At 38.8% G+C, this 19,905-nt stretch overlaps 1 protein-coding gene across 12 annotated transcripts in view; it reads right to left on the reverse strand.

The window, feature by feature from the left end:
* The window catches only part of rbfox3a (RNA binding fox-1 homolog 3a), an 869,263-nt gene that overhangs the window by 41,258 nt on the left and 808,100 nt on the right, over positions 1–19,905 (reverse strand). For 10 of the 12 annotated variants that reach the window (XR_006375924.1, XM_044178310.1, XM_044178308.1 and 7 more), the window contains 4 exons: positions 16,344–16,397; positions 11,470–11,562; positions 10,328–10,388; positions 7,606–7,659 (listed from right to left, as the gene is read on the reverse strand). Coding sequence is in view for 11 of the 12 variants with exons in the window: in XM_044178310.1 (XP_044034245.1) it covers positions 7,606–7,659; positions 10,328–10,388; positions 11,470–11,562; positions 16,344–16,397 (262 nt within the window). In the remaining variant the exon portion in view is untranslated. The remainder of the gene's footprint in view (positions 1–7,605; positions 7,660–10,327; positions 10,389–11,469; positions 11,563–16,343; positions 16,398–19,905) is intronic. The other 2 variants (XM_044178312.1, XM_044178314.1) reach the window with 2 other exon arrangements.

Raw genomic sequence — 19,905 nt, forward strand, 5'->3', positions numbered from 1 at the left:
TTACTTTTATGCTGGCATTATGTGTATGAATGATCTCATGAAAACTTTTATGTTATTATAACACTTTTCAACATTCTCATACTATGGTTAATAACACCGACACAGCTAGTGATACACTGTTGAACTCATCCCTGGATTCCCATGCTGAGTTACATCACTGTAGATTGTTTTCCAGTACCGTGTTTCATTCTTTTCTTTTTCTTTCTTCTTCAAGATAAATACTGTAGATGTAAATGCTGTGCACTCCAGGTGTTCAAAAGAATGTATTTTAAAACTGTAACTGCGTATAATCTGGGTTTATTTCCATGTAGCTATAGCTGGTATCATGTTTTGCTTTTAGTCATCCCTGCAGAGAATGTTTCAAATTGATTAAAAATTGTCATAATCACTCTGATGGATTACAGGATGGATTAGTCTTCTGAGTTTATTTTCTGTGCTGTTTGAAACTAAATTAAGTGAATGAGCCAAAACTGGTTTTGTAAAACTGATTTAAAGTTATTTTCATATGTGGTACCTTTTTAACCTTTCCACTAACATGTGAAAATAGCCTAATCCATGTCTAATCCATGTGACTGTCCTGTAATCCCTTCATGTCAGAATAACATAAGGTTCACATCTAGTGTGTTCGCAACAAGTAATCATGAATTCAGAGTTCTGCTAATTTAGTGTAACTGCATAAAATATTCAAACTTCATGAAACCATAAAGTCAAGACACTTATATGTATAAATAATATACAATTTCTGTGAGCACTGTATAGAACCTTTTCCACTGACGACGTGGGCTGTAAGCTCAAACAGATGGATACTTTAAAGCAGGGGTTTTCAAAGTCTGAGACTGTGGGCCTCCCCTCAGACAAAGCGTGAGGAAAAAGGCGCCCCCTCACCCTCCTTTTACTTGCTTAGTTTTGCTCAAGCTATTTGATCCCATAGACACTCAACAATTGAGAGAGCCTAATATTGCACTTTGACATAACTTTAGACTACACCAAATACATAAAAAAAGTATGTCCTAAGGCATTCATTTGTTTCTGACTCTGATGATAAAGTGGGAAAAACTGTAAAATTCCTCCAAACTACGGTATCTCTCTCAAATCACACACATTTAGGCTATTATGTGATCTCCTTTTGATAACTCATGTAATAACTAATGTAATATTTTTTCACTGAGTGGACTGAGCCACCCTTAAAACTGTTTGGAGCCCCCCTGGGGAGGCTCACCTCCCACTTTGAAAATCTCTGCTTTAAAGGGAGTCTAGTTAAACTCCAAATATACTGTATCACTTCCCAAGCACCTTCAGACCTCTGAGAGGCCCCAGATATGGATCACTACACCTACTGTCTGCTGCAGCAGAAAAAAAACACAACATGCTCTGCTGTAAGTGCTCAGATACAGAAACGCTCTCTCTCTCTCTCTCTCTCTCTCTCTCTCTCTCTCTCTCTCTCTCTCTCTCTAGGGTGATGCAGATCCTCTGCCTACTCTAACTAGTCAAACAACAGCATTAATATTCAATTCAATTTTATTTATATAGTAACAGAAGTTATCTCATTGCACTTTTCCTATAGAGCAGGTCTAGACCATGATCTTCATAATATTATTTACAATATGCCCCACAGCTAGCACAAAGTCCACTGGTGATATATTCTGAGCAAAATATCAATTTTCCCCAAGTTGCCTCCACCTTCCCTCTCTTTCTTAATATCAGACATTCATATATTAATTTCTCTTTGTGTATGTGTGTGCCAGTAGGTGTACTGTATGTGTGCATATGCATATGAGTGAGCATGAGGACATGTGTATGTGCATGTTGTTGGTGGTGTGACATATATGAATGAAATCTGATGATGAGCTATGACTTGCTATGCTACAGCGGTTCTGTAATAACCCATATGTTGTGGCAGGGCCTCTGCCTGACAGCCAGCAGGCTCATAAAACAAACAAACAACATCCACTGATACACACATGCTACACAGAGTGCAGTTGCATACACACATACATGCACATCTTATCTGGTAATGTAGGCGGGGTGTTACACAATTAGTTGTGATGTTCACTGGAGTAATGTACGATAAGAACAAAAGTACAGTTATAAAATGTTGTTATTTATAAAAGTGACTTTGATATGTGTGATTGAGAAATATGTTATTATTTTTGCAGCTGGCTTTGTGTGTGCATCTGTGTAGGCCTCACTGTGTTTAAAACATCACATGTCAATTCCAGGACAGCAACAGAACACTGAAGTTTTATCTTACTTACTGAGCTTTAAATTGATCCTCTGAAAATCACAAAATCTACATGCTACATTACAACAGTGAGGTTGTAATATATTAGAGTAAAATACATACATTTTTAGTGAACAAATACACTAAAAATGTTCAATGATAACTTGGCAGAATGAACTGCAATGAAAGTTGAAGCATTTCAGTAACGGATAAGGAGTCTGTTCAAATGCAGATGAGGGAAGCAAAATTAAAGGCATGCATTTTACTGAAATGGTTTTCCATGAAGACACACTGTGTCATTCAGAGTTGTACGGATTGCAAATGCCATATCTGATGATATGGTATGTGATAAAGATCTAACATACAGTAGTATTCAAGCAAAAACTAGACAGAAATCTTTGTTTTTTTATGTAACAATATAAACTTCAACTGCACCCAGAATCTGCTGCACTTATAGTGTTTTCCATTCAAAGACCAATGGTGGCTGATGGGACCACCACTGGCCTTTTACTCAAAACAGTATATTTAGATTTAGCAAGGCAGTGAGAGAAGCTAAACGACTATATTCAGAGACACAACACCAGTTCTCTGCCAACGACTCTGCTTCTGTCTAGAAGTGGCTCAGACAGATCACCAACTACAAAGCCCCCCACTCCATTAACGACTTACGCCTGGCCAACCAGCTGAATGATTTCTACTGTCACTTTGAGAGACAATGGGCCAGTCCTGACACTATCCCCCATCTTGGCACAAATCATGTTTGTGAATTTTTTCCTGGGGATAAATAATGTCGTATCTTATGTTACAGCTACAATACAAATAGCAGCTGAAAATGTTGAACAGCATGGCTACTGTCATTCTACTGTATGTAAGCCTTATGACAAATCACTGCTTTGCTTTTAAAACACCCCAGACTGATTCAGTTTGAACAGGTGGGGTCAATAGCTGATAGTGATCTTGGCCAGCCTTGGACCAATGACGGCGCACCAATATGACAAAGCCCAGAGTTGATCTAATGTCACCCTTCCAACCAGGGGTGGGTAGTAACTTGTTAAAAGTAACACAAATGAGTAAAAAAGTAAATTTTATTTTTTTAAGGTAACTTTTTTTTTTTTACTTTTTCATGTTCCTTTTTAAAACTGTACTTTTACTTTTTAGTCTTAGTATTTTATCGGGGCCAGTAATCTACTTTTAACTTTGCTACATTTGACATTTATACCTCCGTTACAACTAGTCTGTTATCTACTATGCATTTTGCTACATTAACCGAAATGAGCTACCATCCAAGCTGTGTGCACTTGGTTACGCAGGAGAGCTTTAACTTTTGCGCCTGTGCCAGATATTAATGAGCTGGGTAAATGCAAAAACTGAGAATATCAGGCAAATACCCTTTCAATTTAAGGCTGGTTGTTCTACTAATGTAACTCAAATCCAGTAACTGCACACTATGCCAGTGGTGGCCCGTGTTGGAAAGCAGCCTGCATCGTCATTTCACAGGCCGGCAGAAATTATTTCACTTTCCATTAATGGTGTATTAAAAGCATATTTATTCTATGCAGAACAAATGTAGGCTACACACTGTATAAACATCTAAGTCAGATGATCACTGGATCGATTCTGATATATTAACAGAATCCTCTCGTTGCATATAGCATGGCTTTCTTTTGATGGAAATTATCCTATTTCTTTTCTCTAATTCACATTGGTTGTTTTTTGTTTTATAATGAATGCCGACAGTGTATTCATGAAATATATGTTAAAAAGGCCCCAGCCACTTGCCTTGTTACTTCCCTGCCTGCATTTTGCATTTTAATCTTATTTGTTGTGTTCTGAAGAGCTGGTCTGCCAAACCCTGCATACACCAATTCACATCAGATGCACACACACACACACATTTGTTCTGCTTTACATATACTGAATCTAGAACACAGTCAATCAATCAGTATTACATTTCCCTCATTGTCCTTCATGCCCATGCAGTCTATTTTACTCAGTCACCAAAGCACACACACGCACACACACACACACACACACACACACACACACACAAAAACCTGTTTCTTTGTCTGTGAAGCACACACACTCCACATAGGCCGAAGCTATTATGCAAACTCTGATCAAAAAACATTGGAAGAGGAAGTCTGTTCTCCATTCTCATCAGCTTCAGTGTTGTTTGTGTGTGTGTGTGTGTATGTAGATGTCTGGTTGTGTTGCGCTGGAACACTTATTTACCTGGCCTGAAGACAGGCCTTTATTTAAGGAAGGCTATTATTAGAGAAATGCCTTTATTACTGATTTCCCATGTTTTTTTTAGCTTATTGTATGTTAATAGTAAGCCTCCTTCTTTTCTTATTTTTTCCAATTTGTCGTTTTAAATTGCATTTGATGCAAAAGTAACATATCCATGCGTTGAACACCTTCCTTACAATTCAGGGAGCAAACAGTAAGCATGTCCCTTCTCTGGAATGTTTTATTATGAAATGTCAGCAGGAAGTGCTGAATTACATTCAACAGCTTAACACAGAGAAAGGCAAAGTTAATGGATCTAATGAATCCAACCATGTCTCCTAGAAACTACGTTCACATAGAGGTAATTTGCAACAGCAAATAAATTTGAAAGGAACTTAATACTGCCCAGATTGTTTTTTTTTAATCAATATAATGAGGAAACATTGTTAATTAACATATCTGGCAAGTCACAAAATGTTACTATGTAATACTTAATGTATCTGCAAATTGCTCACTGAAAGTGTATTTCATTTGTTTTCCTACAACATCAGCTCATTGCAACAAAACCATTATTAAACGTTTGTATGGTTATGTTTAGGTACTCACAGCACTTGGTTAAGGTTAGGAAAAGACTGGTCTTGGTTAAAAAGTCAATGAGAGAAAAACTTTTTACTTAATTAACATTTACACATCACATCCAAGTCACAACCTCAAACCACTGTCTGCAGTGTCAAAGTCCTTGTAGGCCCACCACCCACTCTGACCACCCACCTCCCTACCCTACAAATTCTGCAGGGTAAATAAACGCAGCACTTCACTCGATTGAAAAGACATTACCAACATAATCCAGGCAGCAATTACAGCAATTAATTATTATTTTCTAGCACAACATATACAAATTTGTAGGATATAAATGTAAAGGGGAAATTAACCTTTTAATTGCTGTAAACCGGTTATTGTAAAAATAGCAGCAGGTGTCCCAATTCGCTCATACTGCGACCCCATTTTGACATATATTAAGTGTATTACTGACAGACGATGCATGCTTTTTTAATACCATTTGAACTGAGGGTGCAGTAAGAGGACAGATTGTGGAAATTATGAGAACTATGATAGTGTAGCTGTGTGTAACTGTGAGTGTCTGGTTATTTTGGTGCATAACTGAGCGTGAATGTACCAGAAAGACTGTACATCAATGCTTACATTCTTGCATGTGTACCTACATACAGGCATTTATGAGTGTGTGAGCATGGATGTGAATGCATGTGGAGGTCATCGGTCATTCTTCTGAATGGGATTTGCGCACAATAAACCTGCAGCTGAGCCCCAGCAATGGAGATGGAGTGCACTGTCAGCTGGCCAGGATTTATGGAGGCCGATTCAGCTGATGGGTGCTGGGAAAGCCGTCTGATAAAGGGTGATTAATCACCCTTACATCTCGCTTTACATCCTGCTTTTCTTCCGCCCCAAACTAGATTAAATGCACTCATTATTATTCCAGAAGAAATCCCAATCCCACACTTTCACTTACAGGTGGGAATTTTTTAAATTTTCATATGGTGGAGGTAAGAGTAGTGCAGAGAAAAGACAAGAGGAGAGAGAATTAGGAATGCCTGGAGGAATGCTGGAAGGGCAAAATGCAGGGTGGAGGCAGGGATATGAACTGCACTGTGTATGAATGGGTGAATGAATGCCAGTAGACCTGAGCCACAAGAAAGATTCATATAATGAGAAGAAGGTATAAGCAAAGAAAAAATGCAGAGAGCAGACAGAATGCAAGCATGGCTGATTTCCCTGGTGTTCTGTTATGTAGTTTTCCCTCTTTACCATCCTTCTAACCCTCTATCCATTCCTCTCTCCTCCTGGGAGAAAGGGAGGCATATGGTGTCATTTAGGCTTGGCAAACTTTAGTGGTGCGTTTAAGACCACTCCATGCATTAGCATCCTATAAATTATCAAGCCAGACTGAATATGTGTGAGTGTGTGTTTTCTAATACTTCTATGCATATGAGGACCAGAGCTGGCTCACCGGTTACAATATTGTTACAGCTGTGTACTGTGTATGTAAAGTGAGTTTAGGTTTAGGAGGATTGAGAATGAATGTAATAAAAAGGTAGAAGTATTAGACTAGTGTTATATAGGTATGTGTGTATGTGCTGCCGGACAGATTGAACAGTTTAAGTTTTGTATGACCCTTTATGTGATATAAATGCCTGAATATACATGTCTGTGTGTATCTCAACATAAACATACACCACAAAACACACACACACACACACACACACACACACACACACACACACACACACACACACACACACACACATTACCACATACAGGATAGATCCACAGGCAGTGGAGCATGGAAAACTGTGATACAGAGTTTGAAGGAGGTCATCTGAGGTTGCTGTTTGATTGTGTTGGTGGATCAGAATCAGAATCAGAATCAGAATCAGCTTTATTGCCAAGTAGGTTTACACATACAAAGAATTTGCTTTGGTGTTTTGGTGCCGGACAATAAACATAGTAAAAATATAACAAAGTATAAAGAAAGATAAAGTAAGTACTGCATGTCAAGAATCGCAAATATAAAATAGACAATGTGATATTAAAGAATATAAAAAAAGAAACTAATAATAAAATAAAGAATATGTACAATATGACGTGTGCAAAGTATTTGGTGGGATGGAGGGACAGGGGCAGAAAAGCAAGAAAAGAGGGAAGAAGAAATAAAAGAGATGGATGGCCTCTCTCTGTCAGGGCGGTTATTTAGAGGAGTGCTGTAAAGCTGTCTGGGAATGAACAGATTTCAGACTAATGAGCAAAAAGGAGAGCAGTTAAGGGGAGTGGACAATCTCAGCACTTCTACAGAATGAAACCAAGCTGCCACTTCAAACTGCACACACACACACACACACACACACACACACACACTCAAGTGTATACACAAGCAGCCAGGCATGCACATACACAAACATGTAAATCTGTAATCTGTTTCAGGATTGATCCACAATATTCCACAAAGGGAAGACAAGGGTAAGGAAATAAAGATGAAAAAAGAAGGGTGGATGAGACTGAGCAGTATAAATATGGATTCTACAGTACAGTATATGTTCTTCAACGCATTTTTCTTTTCAGACTGTGTGATTCTTTACCTGCATAAAATTCAGGACCATATACTGCTCCAACGACTGGATTCAGCTTCCAGCCTGCACAGGAGAAACAAACAAACACACACACACACACACACACACACACACACACACACACACACACACACACACACACACACACACAACAGGGTGAATGTTAGCATTGCTGCAAGAACTTGTGTCTGTCTGGAGTTCCAAAACAAACCTTCTCTAACAGAATCACTGTACTATTATGTTTTGACTTTTAAAATACATAGTATCAGTTTATCAGCCTTTACTGCTATATTTGTCTATCCAACAAGGAGTTATACTGTATTTCTTTAATATGTTGCAACAAAATGCTAATGTCTCTTTGTCAGATTTTATAAACCCTATGCTGGCTCTCTCTCTCTCTCTCTCTCTCTCTCTCTCTCTCTCTCTCTCTCTCTCTCTCTCTCTCTCTCTCTCTCTCTCAACCCAACCGGCAGTGGCAGATGGCCGCCCACCCTGAGTCTGGTTCTGCTCGAGCTTTCTACTTCTTAAAAGGAAGTCTTTCCTTGCCACTGTCGCCAAATGCTTGCTCATGGTGGGAATTGTTGGGTCTCTGTAAATAATATTATAAAGAGTACGGTCTGGACTGTGCAATGAGATAACTTCCATTATGAATTGGCGCTATATGAATAAAATTGAATTTAATCAAATTATCTATCACAGTATTTTAATATAATATATTTAAATTTTATGATCTCTTCCTTATTTGATAAATGTATATCTCTGATGATCAGGCACCTTATTGGAGTTGCAACTGCAATTTCAGAGACAGTGATAATAACGGTCTATTGAATCTTGAATCTTTAAATATTGTCTTGTTTTAGTGCATTTTTTAGCTGTTTTGTCAGTACTTTTTTTTATTTGGACCCAACTGGGGACTCTTCTTCTTCTTATTATTCTTGTCCTTCTTCTTCTTATGGAAGTGTATAGGGGTCTATATTAAAATGAAAATGTAATCTTGGAAATTAATGTAATTCCACAATAGGATTATAATTTTATGTACGTAAACCTCCTCCTGCCGGCGGTCCAAAGCTCCTGTGCTAGCGATGTAAACAACACACTCCACGGTGCTCCGAGTCCGCCCAGGTCGGTAGGTAGAATTAGTAGGCAAAGTCACTGAAGAAGGAAGTGACGTCCTAACTGAAGACCCGCCTTGATGAGAGGACTGATTTTCATTTTAATGTTGACACCAAAAGAGCAGTAGAGTATGTAAATGTAACTGCAATAGACTGGGAGCACTGTTTCGTTTATTTTCAGTTTTCATTTTGACTTAAATATTGCTTGCATAAATAGAAAGTCAGATTATTTCATTTTCAAATTTGAATTTTGTCCACTGTACAGCGGGGTACGACTTTGAAAATTAAATGTCAAACAGCTTTTCTATTTTCATTTTAATATGGTCATAGAATGCCCATACGAATATGGAGAGATGAAAATGCCAATTGGATTATTTCATTTTGATTGTAATTTTTACTCAAATAACAAATACATATGTGGAAAATTATAGTGCTATTGTGGAATTACATTTTCATTTCCAAGTATATATTATAATTTTAATATAGTCCCTTATACGCTTCCATATGTACTTCTTATTACCTCACACTGTCATACAAATGTGCAGTCATAAGAAATGTTGATTATTGCACTGCTGTAGTTCTTCTTTTTCTATTTTTATTCAGTTGTATTTTTGGTGTTTGGCAACAGTTTGCTGAACCACCGCTGAAGCCAGTAAAGCAGATTGAACAGAACTGAGAGAGATGAGTTGGGAGGAAATATGTGTGTATGTGTGTGTGTTTGTGTGTGTTTGTGTTTGGGGCCTGATGACAGTGACAAATGGAAAACCCTTCAGGGTTCATTCTTGCTTTCTCTGCACCCTCCACCCAACAGGATGGAGGAGTGCGACTGTGTGTGTGTGTGTGTGTGTATGTGGAAGAGAGGTCCTGACAAGGTCTGGCCATTTAATTCCTTCCCTTGTTCATCCACCCCCTCCCCCTCCCCATCTTTCCTTCTTTTACTTTTCACCGTCTCCGTTGTTCACGCCCTCTCTCCCTCCACCACTCTTTCATTCCATCCACATAAATGAGCGTCTGTGAGAGAGATAGAGAGAAACACACCCTAAAGGCCCTTCTCTCCCTCTTTTTATTGGCTCTATTCATTTACCCATTCACTATCTCGTCCATCCACAAAATTCTCCTCCTCCTGCTGCTTTAAATCCTCCTCTATCTCCAATCTTCCCCTTTCTCTGCCGCCCTTTTCCCTTTACCCTTTTAACGCCTCTCCCTGCTGAGTAAGAAAAGATTTTACTTTGCTATTTGCATGATATTTCAAACCAAATTGACTGCCTATTTGACAAATATTGGTTTCAATAATCAAATGTGAACATCTCTTTTTGTGTGAAGGCAGAATCTGCCTGGCTTCCATTTGTAGCTTTTGGTTTCCTTTCCATTCACAGTGCAAGCTCAGTGGGTAGAATTTGATCATAATGATTTGCTTCTTATAAATATAACCATAAGATCTACTGCTCTGTAATGCAGCCAGGTCTGATACTGGCAGGGAAATGGAACGCAAGAAAACTAGAGAGTAGAGAAAATAGAGGAAACTAATGAGTAGGAGAAGAAGAGAAATGAAAGGCAAGCAGTAATTAGAAAATGTGCAAAGGAGCTTGGAAGAGATGGAAATAAGATTGAAGTCTTACCGTTTGTGTAAGGATTTGCCACCTTTTTGTTGGTCATTACTCTGGCTGTGGCATTGTTGACCTGTCAGCAGACAGACAGAAGTTAGTGTTAGGGTAGACACACAAAAACACACACACAGAAACAAGCAAAAACTGTGCATACTGTGGATAATCCACATCACAACCCCTCTCCATGCCATGCTGGTATTTTATCATTTCAGCATGTGAGGCTACATGCAGTGAGTCAAAGGTCTGATGTTGAAACATACAATATTTAACAAAGAAAAAATAAGAGAAAATTCAAACAACATTTAAAAACTGGAATGAATGCACACATACAATGCAGGTTGTAAAACCCTGAAGTTACACAAGATTTCAATGATCAGTTTTGGAGTTGTTTTTCTTGAATTTTTTATGGGTAAACGTAGTAGTAGTATATAAACATAATTTCTAAGAGACAGGGTTGCTGCATGTGAGTTTACTGGTTTCCCAGGAAAATAGCTGTCAAGGTAAAAGTAAAAAGTAAAAGTCCTGTGATACAGTAAAAAATATTAGTATCTGAAATTGCCTGACGATTCATTATTAGATGAACCCTAGAGAGTTAAAATGGAAAAATGGAAACAGGAAAAAAGAATGAGCGGGCAGATAGATGGGAGAGATTGTACTTCCCATGCAAGAGGATGACATCAAAATGGGACACTAACTGCTAAGGTTTAAGGGCAACACATTTTAACAAGGTGTAAGGCACACTGGCAGATCTCTGATCGTCATTTGGAAAGAGTTCTTTTTAACGGGAGTTTCTAACTTAAATCAAAACTACTTTTCATCTCATGCACAAGCCACAGACACAAACATACAATCCATCATGAGCAAAGTTGAATTCACCATTTGTGTCAAAAAACACTGCAACACACTCAAACACTGCTTAACAGGTCTGTCTTTCTCTTTCTCAGACACACTTACGGATCAGGGTTCAGCATGCAGCGTTCAAGGTGCAGCAGGCACGTGGGAGAGAGGAAATGGAGGAAGAGATGGAAGGGAGGGAGTATTTCAGGAAACGTCAGGCAGGCAGAGAAAGGAAAGAGAAGTCAGGGGGAGGATGAGTGGAGTAAAAGAAGAATAGGGGGGACAGGAAGTAAGAAGGGACAGGAAAAGGAAGGCACCTCTATTTTGCGTCCCTCTACGATTGTACCATTTAGTTTCTCCCGTGCACGGTCAGCATCTGCACTCGTTTCAAATGTTACAAACCCAAAGCCCTGTAGTGGCCAGGAGGTGGGGTTGAAAATCAAACGACAAAGGAAGGAAGTCCCGAAATGAAATGATGAAACAAACAGGGAAAAGAAGAGACAAGAAAAAGACACAAAGCACAGATGAGAGAGCTGCAGGTCTGGAGGAGGTCTAGATCTAGAAGCAGAAGCCAGAGAGACGTCAGACTAGTTTGACAAACAGGAGAAACAGAGCTGCAATTACAGTAAGAAAAGTTGGGAACACAGGACATCAAACCACAGACAAGAGCCCTGATTATACTTAAAGTACTCCTCATCACTGTGTGTGTGTGTGTGTGTGTGCGTTTCTATTCTCTGTTCCTTCTAGCACCCCAGACTCTGCTGCACATGCATTTACAGAAACAAATGGACTTAATTGAATTAGCAGATGGAATGAAAGCCACCACACACAATGGAGTTTGGGATGTACATATGTTTGTTTGTGTGTGTGTGTTTGCTGTAGGATGCAGTTGCTCTGCTGGTGTGCGGAGGCCCTGCGGGAGAGCAGATAAGTGCCATACAATTACAATCTCCACGGCTTCAGTCAGCCGTGACTCTCTGTGCCCCAGGATGCAGCTCACTCATGAGATCCTGTCTGTGTCTCAGACTGGGCCTGGAGATGCAGCACACTCAAACAGCCCATATGCGGTAAAACACACCTCCAAACCCTAAACTGCAAAACCTCATCTATCTATGTCAATGGGCTTAAAGCAGGCAGAGAGTAAGAGTTGGAAAATCCTCTGTGCTATCATTGATCACTGCATGTGTGAAGGGCTTTATGTTAAATGTTCAGTTCTACCTGATCAGTGTTGTTGAACTTAACGTGGTCTAAATCAGGAATTCTAACTTCATGAACTTGCAAAGAAACAGAGCCATGGGCACCTGTTTAATCCCACTTAGTCCTATGGACACATAAAGCAAGATTTCTGTTGTCCTACTTTTATAGCCTATTGATATGTACATTATATTTGTATACTATATGGGATATAATAGTTTGGCAACGAGTCCTTCAAACTAAACGACAAAATATAATTTTTCAAAACCTTTAAAAACAACACATTACCTTTCTGTGCCTTCAGTACCTTCTAAAAAATCATATGGCCCTTCTGATTTGCCACCACAATGTTTAAAGGAAAATTACTGTTTATTACAACTTGGGTTACATCGTCATTAATCTAGCCATCAGTTCTATCAGGTACTTAACAATGTACTCACCAGGTTAATTGTTGAGATCTCAGAACACAGAGAAATCAATAAAAATAGGTCCACAAAACACAAGCAGTTAGATAAACAGAGAGGCTACAATAAATAAAAAGTTGTAAAATACCTTAAAGGTCCCTCCTACTTGGTTAGGAGGAAAAGATCATGGTTTGGACTAAGTACTAAAAGTCACTTGTCAGTTAAACATAGGTTGTATTTAGGTAAGGACAAATGATTGTTGATTTTCTTAGGGGACAGTCTCTAGTGTCTGTGACTACAATAGTTATTTTTATAGAGGCTTGGCAGTTCCATCACATGTCTATCAATCACAAATTAATCCATTTAAGAGGTGTGTTAAAGGATTGCATGTGTGCATACAATGACTAAATATAAAACAGTTACACTAGGGAAGAGATATAGTCTGTGTTGCAATTGTTTCCACATCTTATTTCATGTACTACGGTAAATTTTTCTCCCTTACTCTCCTTTGACTTGTACAGACAGTGCAACAAGTGTGATCCCTGCTCTCACTGCTCCTGGCTTGCTTTGTCATTGCTGAGTTATGGTGTGGAGGCAGAGAGTGAACTCCATTTGATATGCCTGGCAGACACGCCTGTTGGACAAGCAGCCAGTCCTTTTAACTTATGTATCCTGGGCCAGTCGTTGCCCTGTAATTGCTTTGCCAGATAATATGTGCGAACAGCACCCGACGGCATGATCTTGTATGCATATACAGGATTCACTGCCTTCCGCTGGGCATAAATAACACATAGGCCTGCCCTTGAGAGGGGGAGAAGATAAAAAATGCATTTAAAAGTGCAAAGTGGGAGCGAAATGAATCCTTCTGACATTTTGTTGCCATGTGTGGGTATGTTCACTGCTCTTCACCCTCATGCAGATAGTCTGCTTTCTTTTTTTATCTTGTGTAAATAATTAGTGTTCTAGGGAATGGGACACGACCAGACAAGCACTGAATGTAAACAAGACCTGTTAAATGGGAAAGAGTGCGGAAGGAAACAGTAGGTGGGTTTCCTAAAAGACAAAACAGGGAGCTGACTGCTATCTTGGTAATAATAAATCCTTCTCTGTGTTATCTTTTAATGATCATGCTAAATCACAAGCTGGATATCCTATGAACCTTACAACTACAAATACACTTTCATTAATGCCTTTTGCAGTTAAATAACCAGTAACCACTACATAAAAATGACCTTAGTTTGTTGTTACTTCCTGTTTCATGTTGTTGTCTAGCATGAATATACTGTAAGTCGTAAAGATGAAAGATAACTGTATAGGGGTGGCAGTTTGATCCCTACCTCCTCCTGTCCACATGTCCAAGTGTCCTTGGGCAAGACACTGAACCCCAAATTGCCACCGATGGTTGGCCAGCACCCTGCGTGATAGCTTGCTGCCATCAGTGTGTGAGTGTGTGGATGAATGGGTGAATGAGTGGCAAAAACCTTGTAAAGCGCTATATAAATGTAGCCATTTACCATTTATATAGATGGGTGATAAATCAAAAGGAAGTGTCTTAGTAAGCTGTTGTTGTTATGTAAGCTGAGCCTCTAGAACAGCTTCAGTGCTCCTTGTGCATTCTCCTTGTGCATGGTGGAGAGTGCTGTCTATCATGTCACTCTGAAATCTCCCATGAGTGAGATCTGAAGGCCATAGCATATGATTCACATCATTTTCATGGCTATCTATGGCGTTCTTTCCCCCAAAAAGAACTACCAGAATTGAGTTGCACCAAGTATTTGTAAGTTCATTACAAAGTTGGCAAACTTCTTATTGACTAGAGCTAGTGATTTATTTAATCGGGTTGCACCAATAAGCCTTAAGGAATGTCTTAGCTGGTAACGTAATGTGTAAATCAGTTGCTAAGAAATATCTGTAGTGCCATTGAATCAAAAGGAGCTGTGACATACTTATTTCACATATTTCTCCATGCATATATGGAGCAATAAAATATGATTTAGGATTAATAGTATTCAGGAGTTTAGGGTGATAGGGAAATATGCAATTATGCACCCTAACTGATCTTGTTTGGGCCATCATTGCTGGCATAACTTTTGTAATTAAAGGTATTTTGTGTTTTTTTAATTTTTTATTAGGTTTATAACAACATTGTTAAACCATAAGCTCCAAATTATAAATATCAATAACTAAAACATAAACTTGAAATAAACTGAAAAATGTCTGCAATAAATGAATGAGTAAATAAATGAATAAACCCAATCCATAAATAAGGACAATAGGATATAGTTACAATAGTGTTATTTTTGCAAAATATAATTTCAAACTTTCCATTTTACATCAGTATTAAACAATATTTCTATCAGGTGTCATTTCAGATATTTCAATATTATATACAGTGCTTATATTTAACTCTCTGTGTTTTATCATGCAACTACTTGTCACAGTTATTATTTATCAACTCCTCTAAACAGGGCACCCCTGCAGAGATAGCTTGCTCTCAGTGAGTTTCCCCTGTATTAATAAAGGTTTCAATCAGTCAGTCAATCAATCAACTGATAGATGAGCAAATGAGCCTCGTCAGCTACACAGTTAGGTGTTGATCTTTAGTAACAACTAACCTCTACGTAATAACTAGTTTAGTTTTAATTTAGGGATGCATACATTTCCACTTAATAAATCCTTACATTACAACTACAAACAGCTGGTCCAGTCAGCTCCAGTAAATGTCAAAGCTTCATGAAATGGCTGTAGTTGTAATATAGTACTGTATGTGGTGATATAGATGAGCAAAATAGATGTTTATTTATATGAAGTGTGTGTTAGCAGACTGTGTGAATCCTACTTTCAACATTATGATAAGCGGGAGGTTCATTGTATGTCAATGTATGGCAGGCCGGTAAGTTGTAAAAAGGCAAGTGTGACTGATAGATCCGTAATTACTATTAAGCTGTATTCACCCCAAATCAGGCATTGCAGCGAAAACGCCAGTCCTCCGATTAATTTGAATGTGGGTAGTGTGTTTAGGCTGCAGCGGTGGAGACGGCAGGGGATGCCGAAAAAAAAAATGCAGCGGCCCTGTGGCGAAAAGTTGAAAACAGAATCAACTTTTGGAGAAACGCAACCTGACGCAACGCTGCAGTGGCCAATCAAGTAAGCCAGAAATCAGAACGGAAGATGCCCACGGGAAGAAGCACCTTGTTAACCATGTAGCATTGTAGCGTTCCGCTGTTTACCGAGCAACTGTGAAGATGGAAGAGAGACCTTTCCAGAGCTATACCACCCTGCCATGAGGGAGTACAAAGACGTTAATCTCTGTGCAGTCGCTTGGCGTTTGTATCGCTCTTCAACTTGGGTGCCTGTGCCACATGTTGCACAAATGGGCCATTTAGTGACACTCCCACACCACCGCATAACCCTGCGCTAATTGACGCAATGCCTGATTTGATGTGAATACAGCCTTAGACAGAAGGAAAGAGAGATGTGAAGAGGAGTGGAGGACTGCAAGAGAAAAGGAGAGCAAGGGACAAATACAGTCAGCTGGAAAATCATATGTGTGTGAGAGAGTGTTCATGAATGTATGGTTACAGTGCACTTACCTTGGAGCCTCGCTCGTTAAAAATAATCTCCACGTCTAAAATCTTGCCAAATTGCTGTGGAAGACAAGGAGGGAGAAGGAGGGCAGGGGATGAAGAGAAAAGCAGGAAGGGGAGGAAATAATTAGAATGTGGTGACCTGCACTGTTCTCTCCTACTCAAAAAAAAAAAAAAAACGTACTCAGTAAACCCACGCTTAAAAAAACATTACACAGCTCCACTCTTGAACACCCTCCCCCTCACTACTAAAAAGGTCAAGCATTCAATTCCGAATTAACAAACTCCTCTTCACCCGACAATGAGATTAATAAAATATCCATTTACTCTTAATGTTGTTTAATGCTGTGTTTGCTCTGTCGTGGTAATAAAGAGGTGTGTGTGTGTGTATTGGGGACTAGGCCTATGCAGTTTTAATGAACATTACGGTGGTGGATGTGGACGCTATAGCAGCGCAACGCCTCAGCGCACACCGCTGATCTTAATGATGCCCATCATCTTGCTTTTCCTCTCCCCTCTCAAAAAAAAATTAGAGCAGAGCCGGCGTATTTTTAGTGGTGGCAACGGCCCTCTCAGTTAAAACAGGAAAAGGCTTGTATTTGGGGAGGGAGGGGCTGAGGGTGAAGGGATAGCCCATCAAGGCTAATGATAAACTGTACATTTGTTTATCTGCTCAACTATCATAGTAATTACCTGCCAAAGCCCTCTCTCACCAGTATAACCATGCATCTGGTGCCCATAGGTTCTATGATATAGCTCTTATTGGTCTTGATTGGCTCCATGCGACATTTTAATTGGCTAATTACTGTAGAGTGAGAGTTGGTTCTAGTGGCCACGCCTTCCATCACGTTGATGTTGGTCGTGAATGCGTGGCTGTCATACTTATAGGTTTAAAAAGGATGAGACCTGCAACTTTTGAACTCACTTAAGGCCATGAGTGCTGTATTATGAAATAATGCAAAAATTACATTTAAGAGTAACTTAACAGGAAGCTGAAAAGCAATGCATCTCTGTCCTCTCAGCATCACAGATGGGTGAGGTTGGGTGTGGTCAGAAGTGTGCTGTGTGTGTTGCACACCAACAGTGATAGAATTATGTCACGGTGTACTGACACACACAGGAGTACAGTTATACATCACTTAGGCATCCAGTTTCTATGCGTAATAAATACATGATAGTCACAAATTTAATAGCTGAGATCTGGGAACACGGTGACACAGAAACAGGAGCACTCAGACGAGTGGAAAACTGGCCTCCGGAATAGTCAAACTTATTTAGAAGAGAAAACGAGGGTGAGCAGTAGAATTATTATCCAAACTGTCTGTTATACGTAAAGATCATCATCCAAGACCCACTTCCTGCTTGAACTTTGACCTACTGTACTTTCTGTAGTTGTGTACAATGAGGGATTATTACCAACATTTCAGGTGCGCTCACTTTTCAGTTTGACCTCCAAATGTTGTGGTTTAGATAATCTGGATAAACTGTTGGTTTGTTCACAAACTGTCTGATCCTGTGTTTCTTGCCCGGTCGGACTTTGTTGTAGTGATTTCACCATGTTGACAGATCTCAACTTTGCTGAGTACAGTGTAATCATATTGCTAAAAAAAGGGGCTAAAACAATGAAAATAAAACCCAAGTTGTTATAGTCTGGAATTATCCCTTAAAGCAGAATTTATATCGTTGCTGGCAAGTTCTACTTTGACACAGTGGGTCTGTATTTAAGAGGCTTGATGATGTACAGCACTTTGGAAGTGATAATGGCCCCCTGTTTTCTTAGTTGATGGACTGACTATAGCCGGTCCCAAATACAGTATATGAAGTAAGTCCTTTTAAGTATACTGTATATATATATATATATATCTATTGATACCTGCTTCATCCTGCATTATCACCATCAACAAGAATATAAATAATGCAACAATATAACTTGCTATTGGCTGGCTATTAAAACCTTTTAGTGTTCATACAACTCTTGTTTGCAAATAAAAGTATGATTATTCCTGCTGAAATAAACACTTGCTTAATAGTTTGAGGTCAGACTACAAGATGAAGGCATTCAAGTCTTTACTGATGAAGACCGTTCAGACTAAACTACTGATGCAATGAGGGAAAACGAGAACCAACAAACACACACACACACACACACACACACACACACACACACACGCATTGATTTTACCAGTCAAAAATCTTTTTACATTCACTGAGAGCACCTACAACTACAAAGTGGAAGTTAATAAAGCTGCATTACTAAACAATTTATGTGTGATTTACTCTTAGCAGATAAAGTTAGCAGATTTTCAGTAGTGGGCATTTATGGTCAAAGTGACTTCTCTGATTGTTCATTCACTGTTTCCCTCATTCTCTAGACTGAAGAACTGCTAAAATAATTTAATTACCTGGGCTTTTAGATTTTGGTCTGTTTAGTTTCTGTATTATTACAATTATTATGTTTTTGTTTATTTTACAAAAAAGAAAAAGTCATTTTTGATAATGGCAATAGAGTTGGGCCTCTTTATTTCTAAATGAAAATCAGTGATTTACGATATAGTTTTTGTTTTTCCTTTCTGTTTTTAAAAGGGGAGATGCACAGACTCTCAGTTCTGCTTGTTCCCTGACAATAATAACACCAAGAAAATTCACAAGTATATTCCATCTCCAAATTAATTAATATCAGTGTAAAATAGCAATTATTTTCAGCTTTAGTATAAATAAATATCTCTATCAAAAACCCAGATCAGTGGAAGCTCAGTTTGAGACTGTGCTGCACTAACCTTGCCAGGCAGTATAATAATGCTCATCCTTGTGCTCCCCTAACTAGACCTTGAATCAAGTAGTTTATTTCAATAAATAAATAAACATGGAGCAGGCAGCAGAGCAAAGGCAAGGTCACAGCACCAGCACCAGCCCTGAAGATGAAGGAAGTCCACCAGCAAAACACACGTCGGATCACATACATGATTTGCATATACATACATGTTATACATTTACTGTATGTTGCAGAACTACACACAAACTATTTATGTATTTGAGCTGAATATATGGACACAATCTGATCAGGGTCAATGGAAGTGCCTTGAAAATAGAAGTAACCTTAAGAAAGATTGTTGTGATTCCATTACAATCACAACAAGACAAAAAGTTCAAATTAAGTGAGACAATTGAACGTTGATGGCTTAGATCAATTAATCGTTGAAGTTAGTTGAAGAAGGTCGATAGGAGCAAAGCAGTCAAAATATATATCAGGTTTTACAGCTGTTTCTAAGATTTCTGTGTTTGAAGATAAGTCGGTACTGGTTGATGGCAGGACGTGATGAATTTTTACTTTAATAGTTAAAATTTTATTATTAAAGAAACTCATGAAGTCGTTACTACTAAGGGCTATAGGAATACATGGTTCGATAGAGCTATGACTCTCTGTCAGCCTGGCTACAGTGCTGAAAATGAGTAGTAAGCTGCTCTGGCATTACGGAGGGCTTCCCTATATCTTGCCAGACTAAACGATATGTTCAGTATTAAAATGTTTGTGACTTGTCATATAGGTTAATTAATAATATTTCGTCGT

Source organism: Siniperca chuatsi, linkage group LG20, assembly GCF_020085105.1.
Source record: "Siniperca chuatsi isolate FFG_IHB_CAS linkage group LG20, ASM2008510v1, whole genome shotgun sequence".
NCBI lineage: Eukaryota > Metazoa > Chordata > Actinopteri > Centrarchiformes > Sinipercidae > Siniperca > Siniperca chuatsi.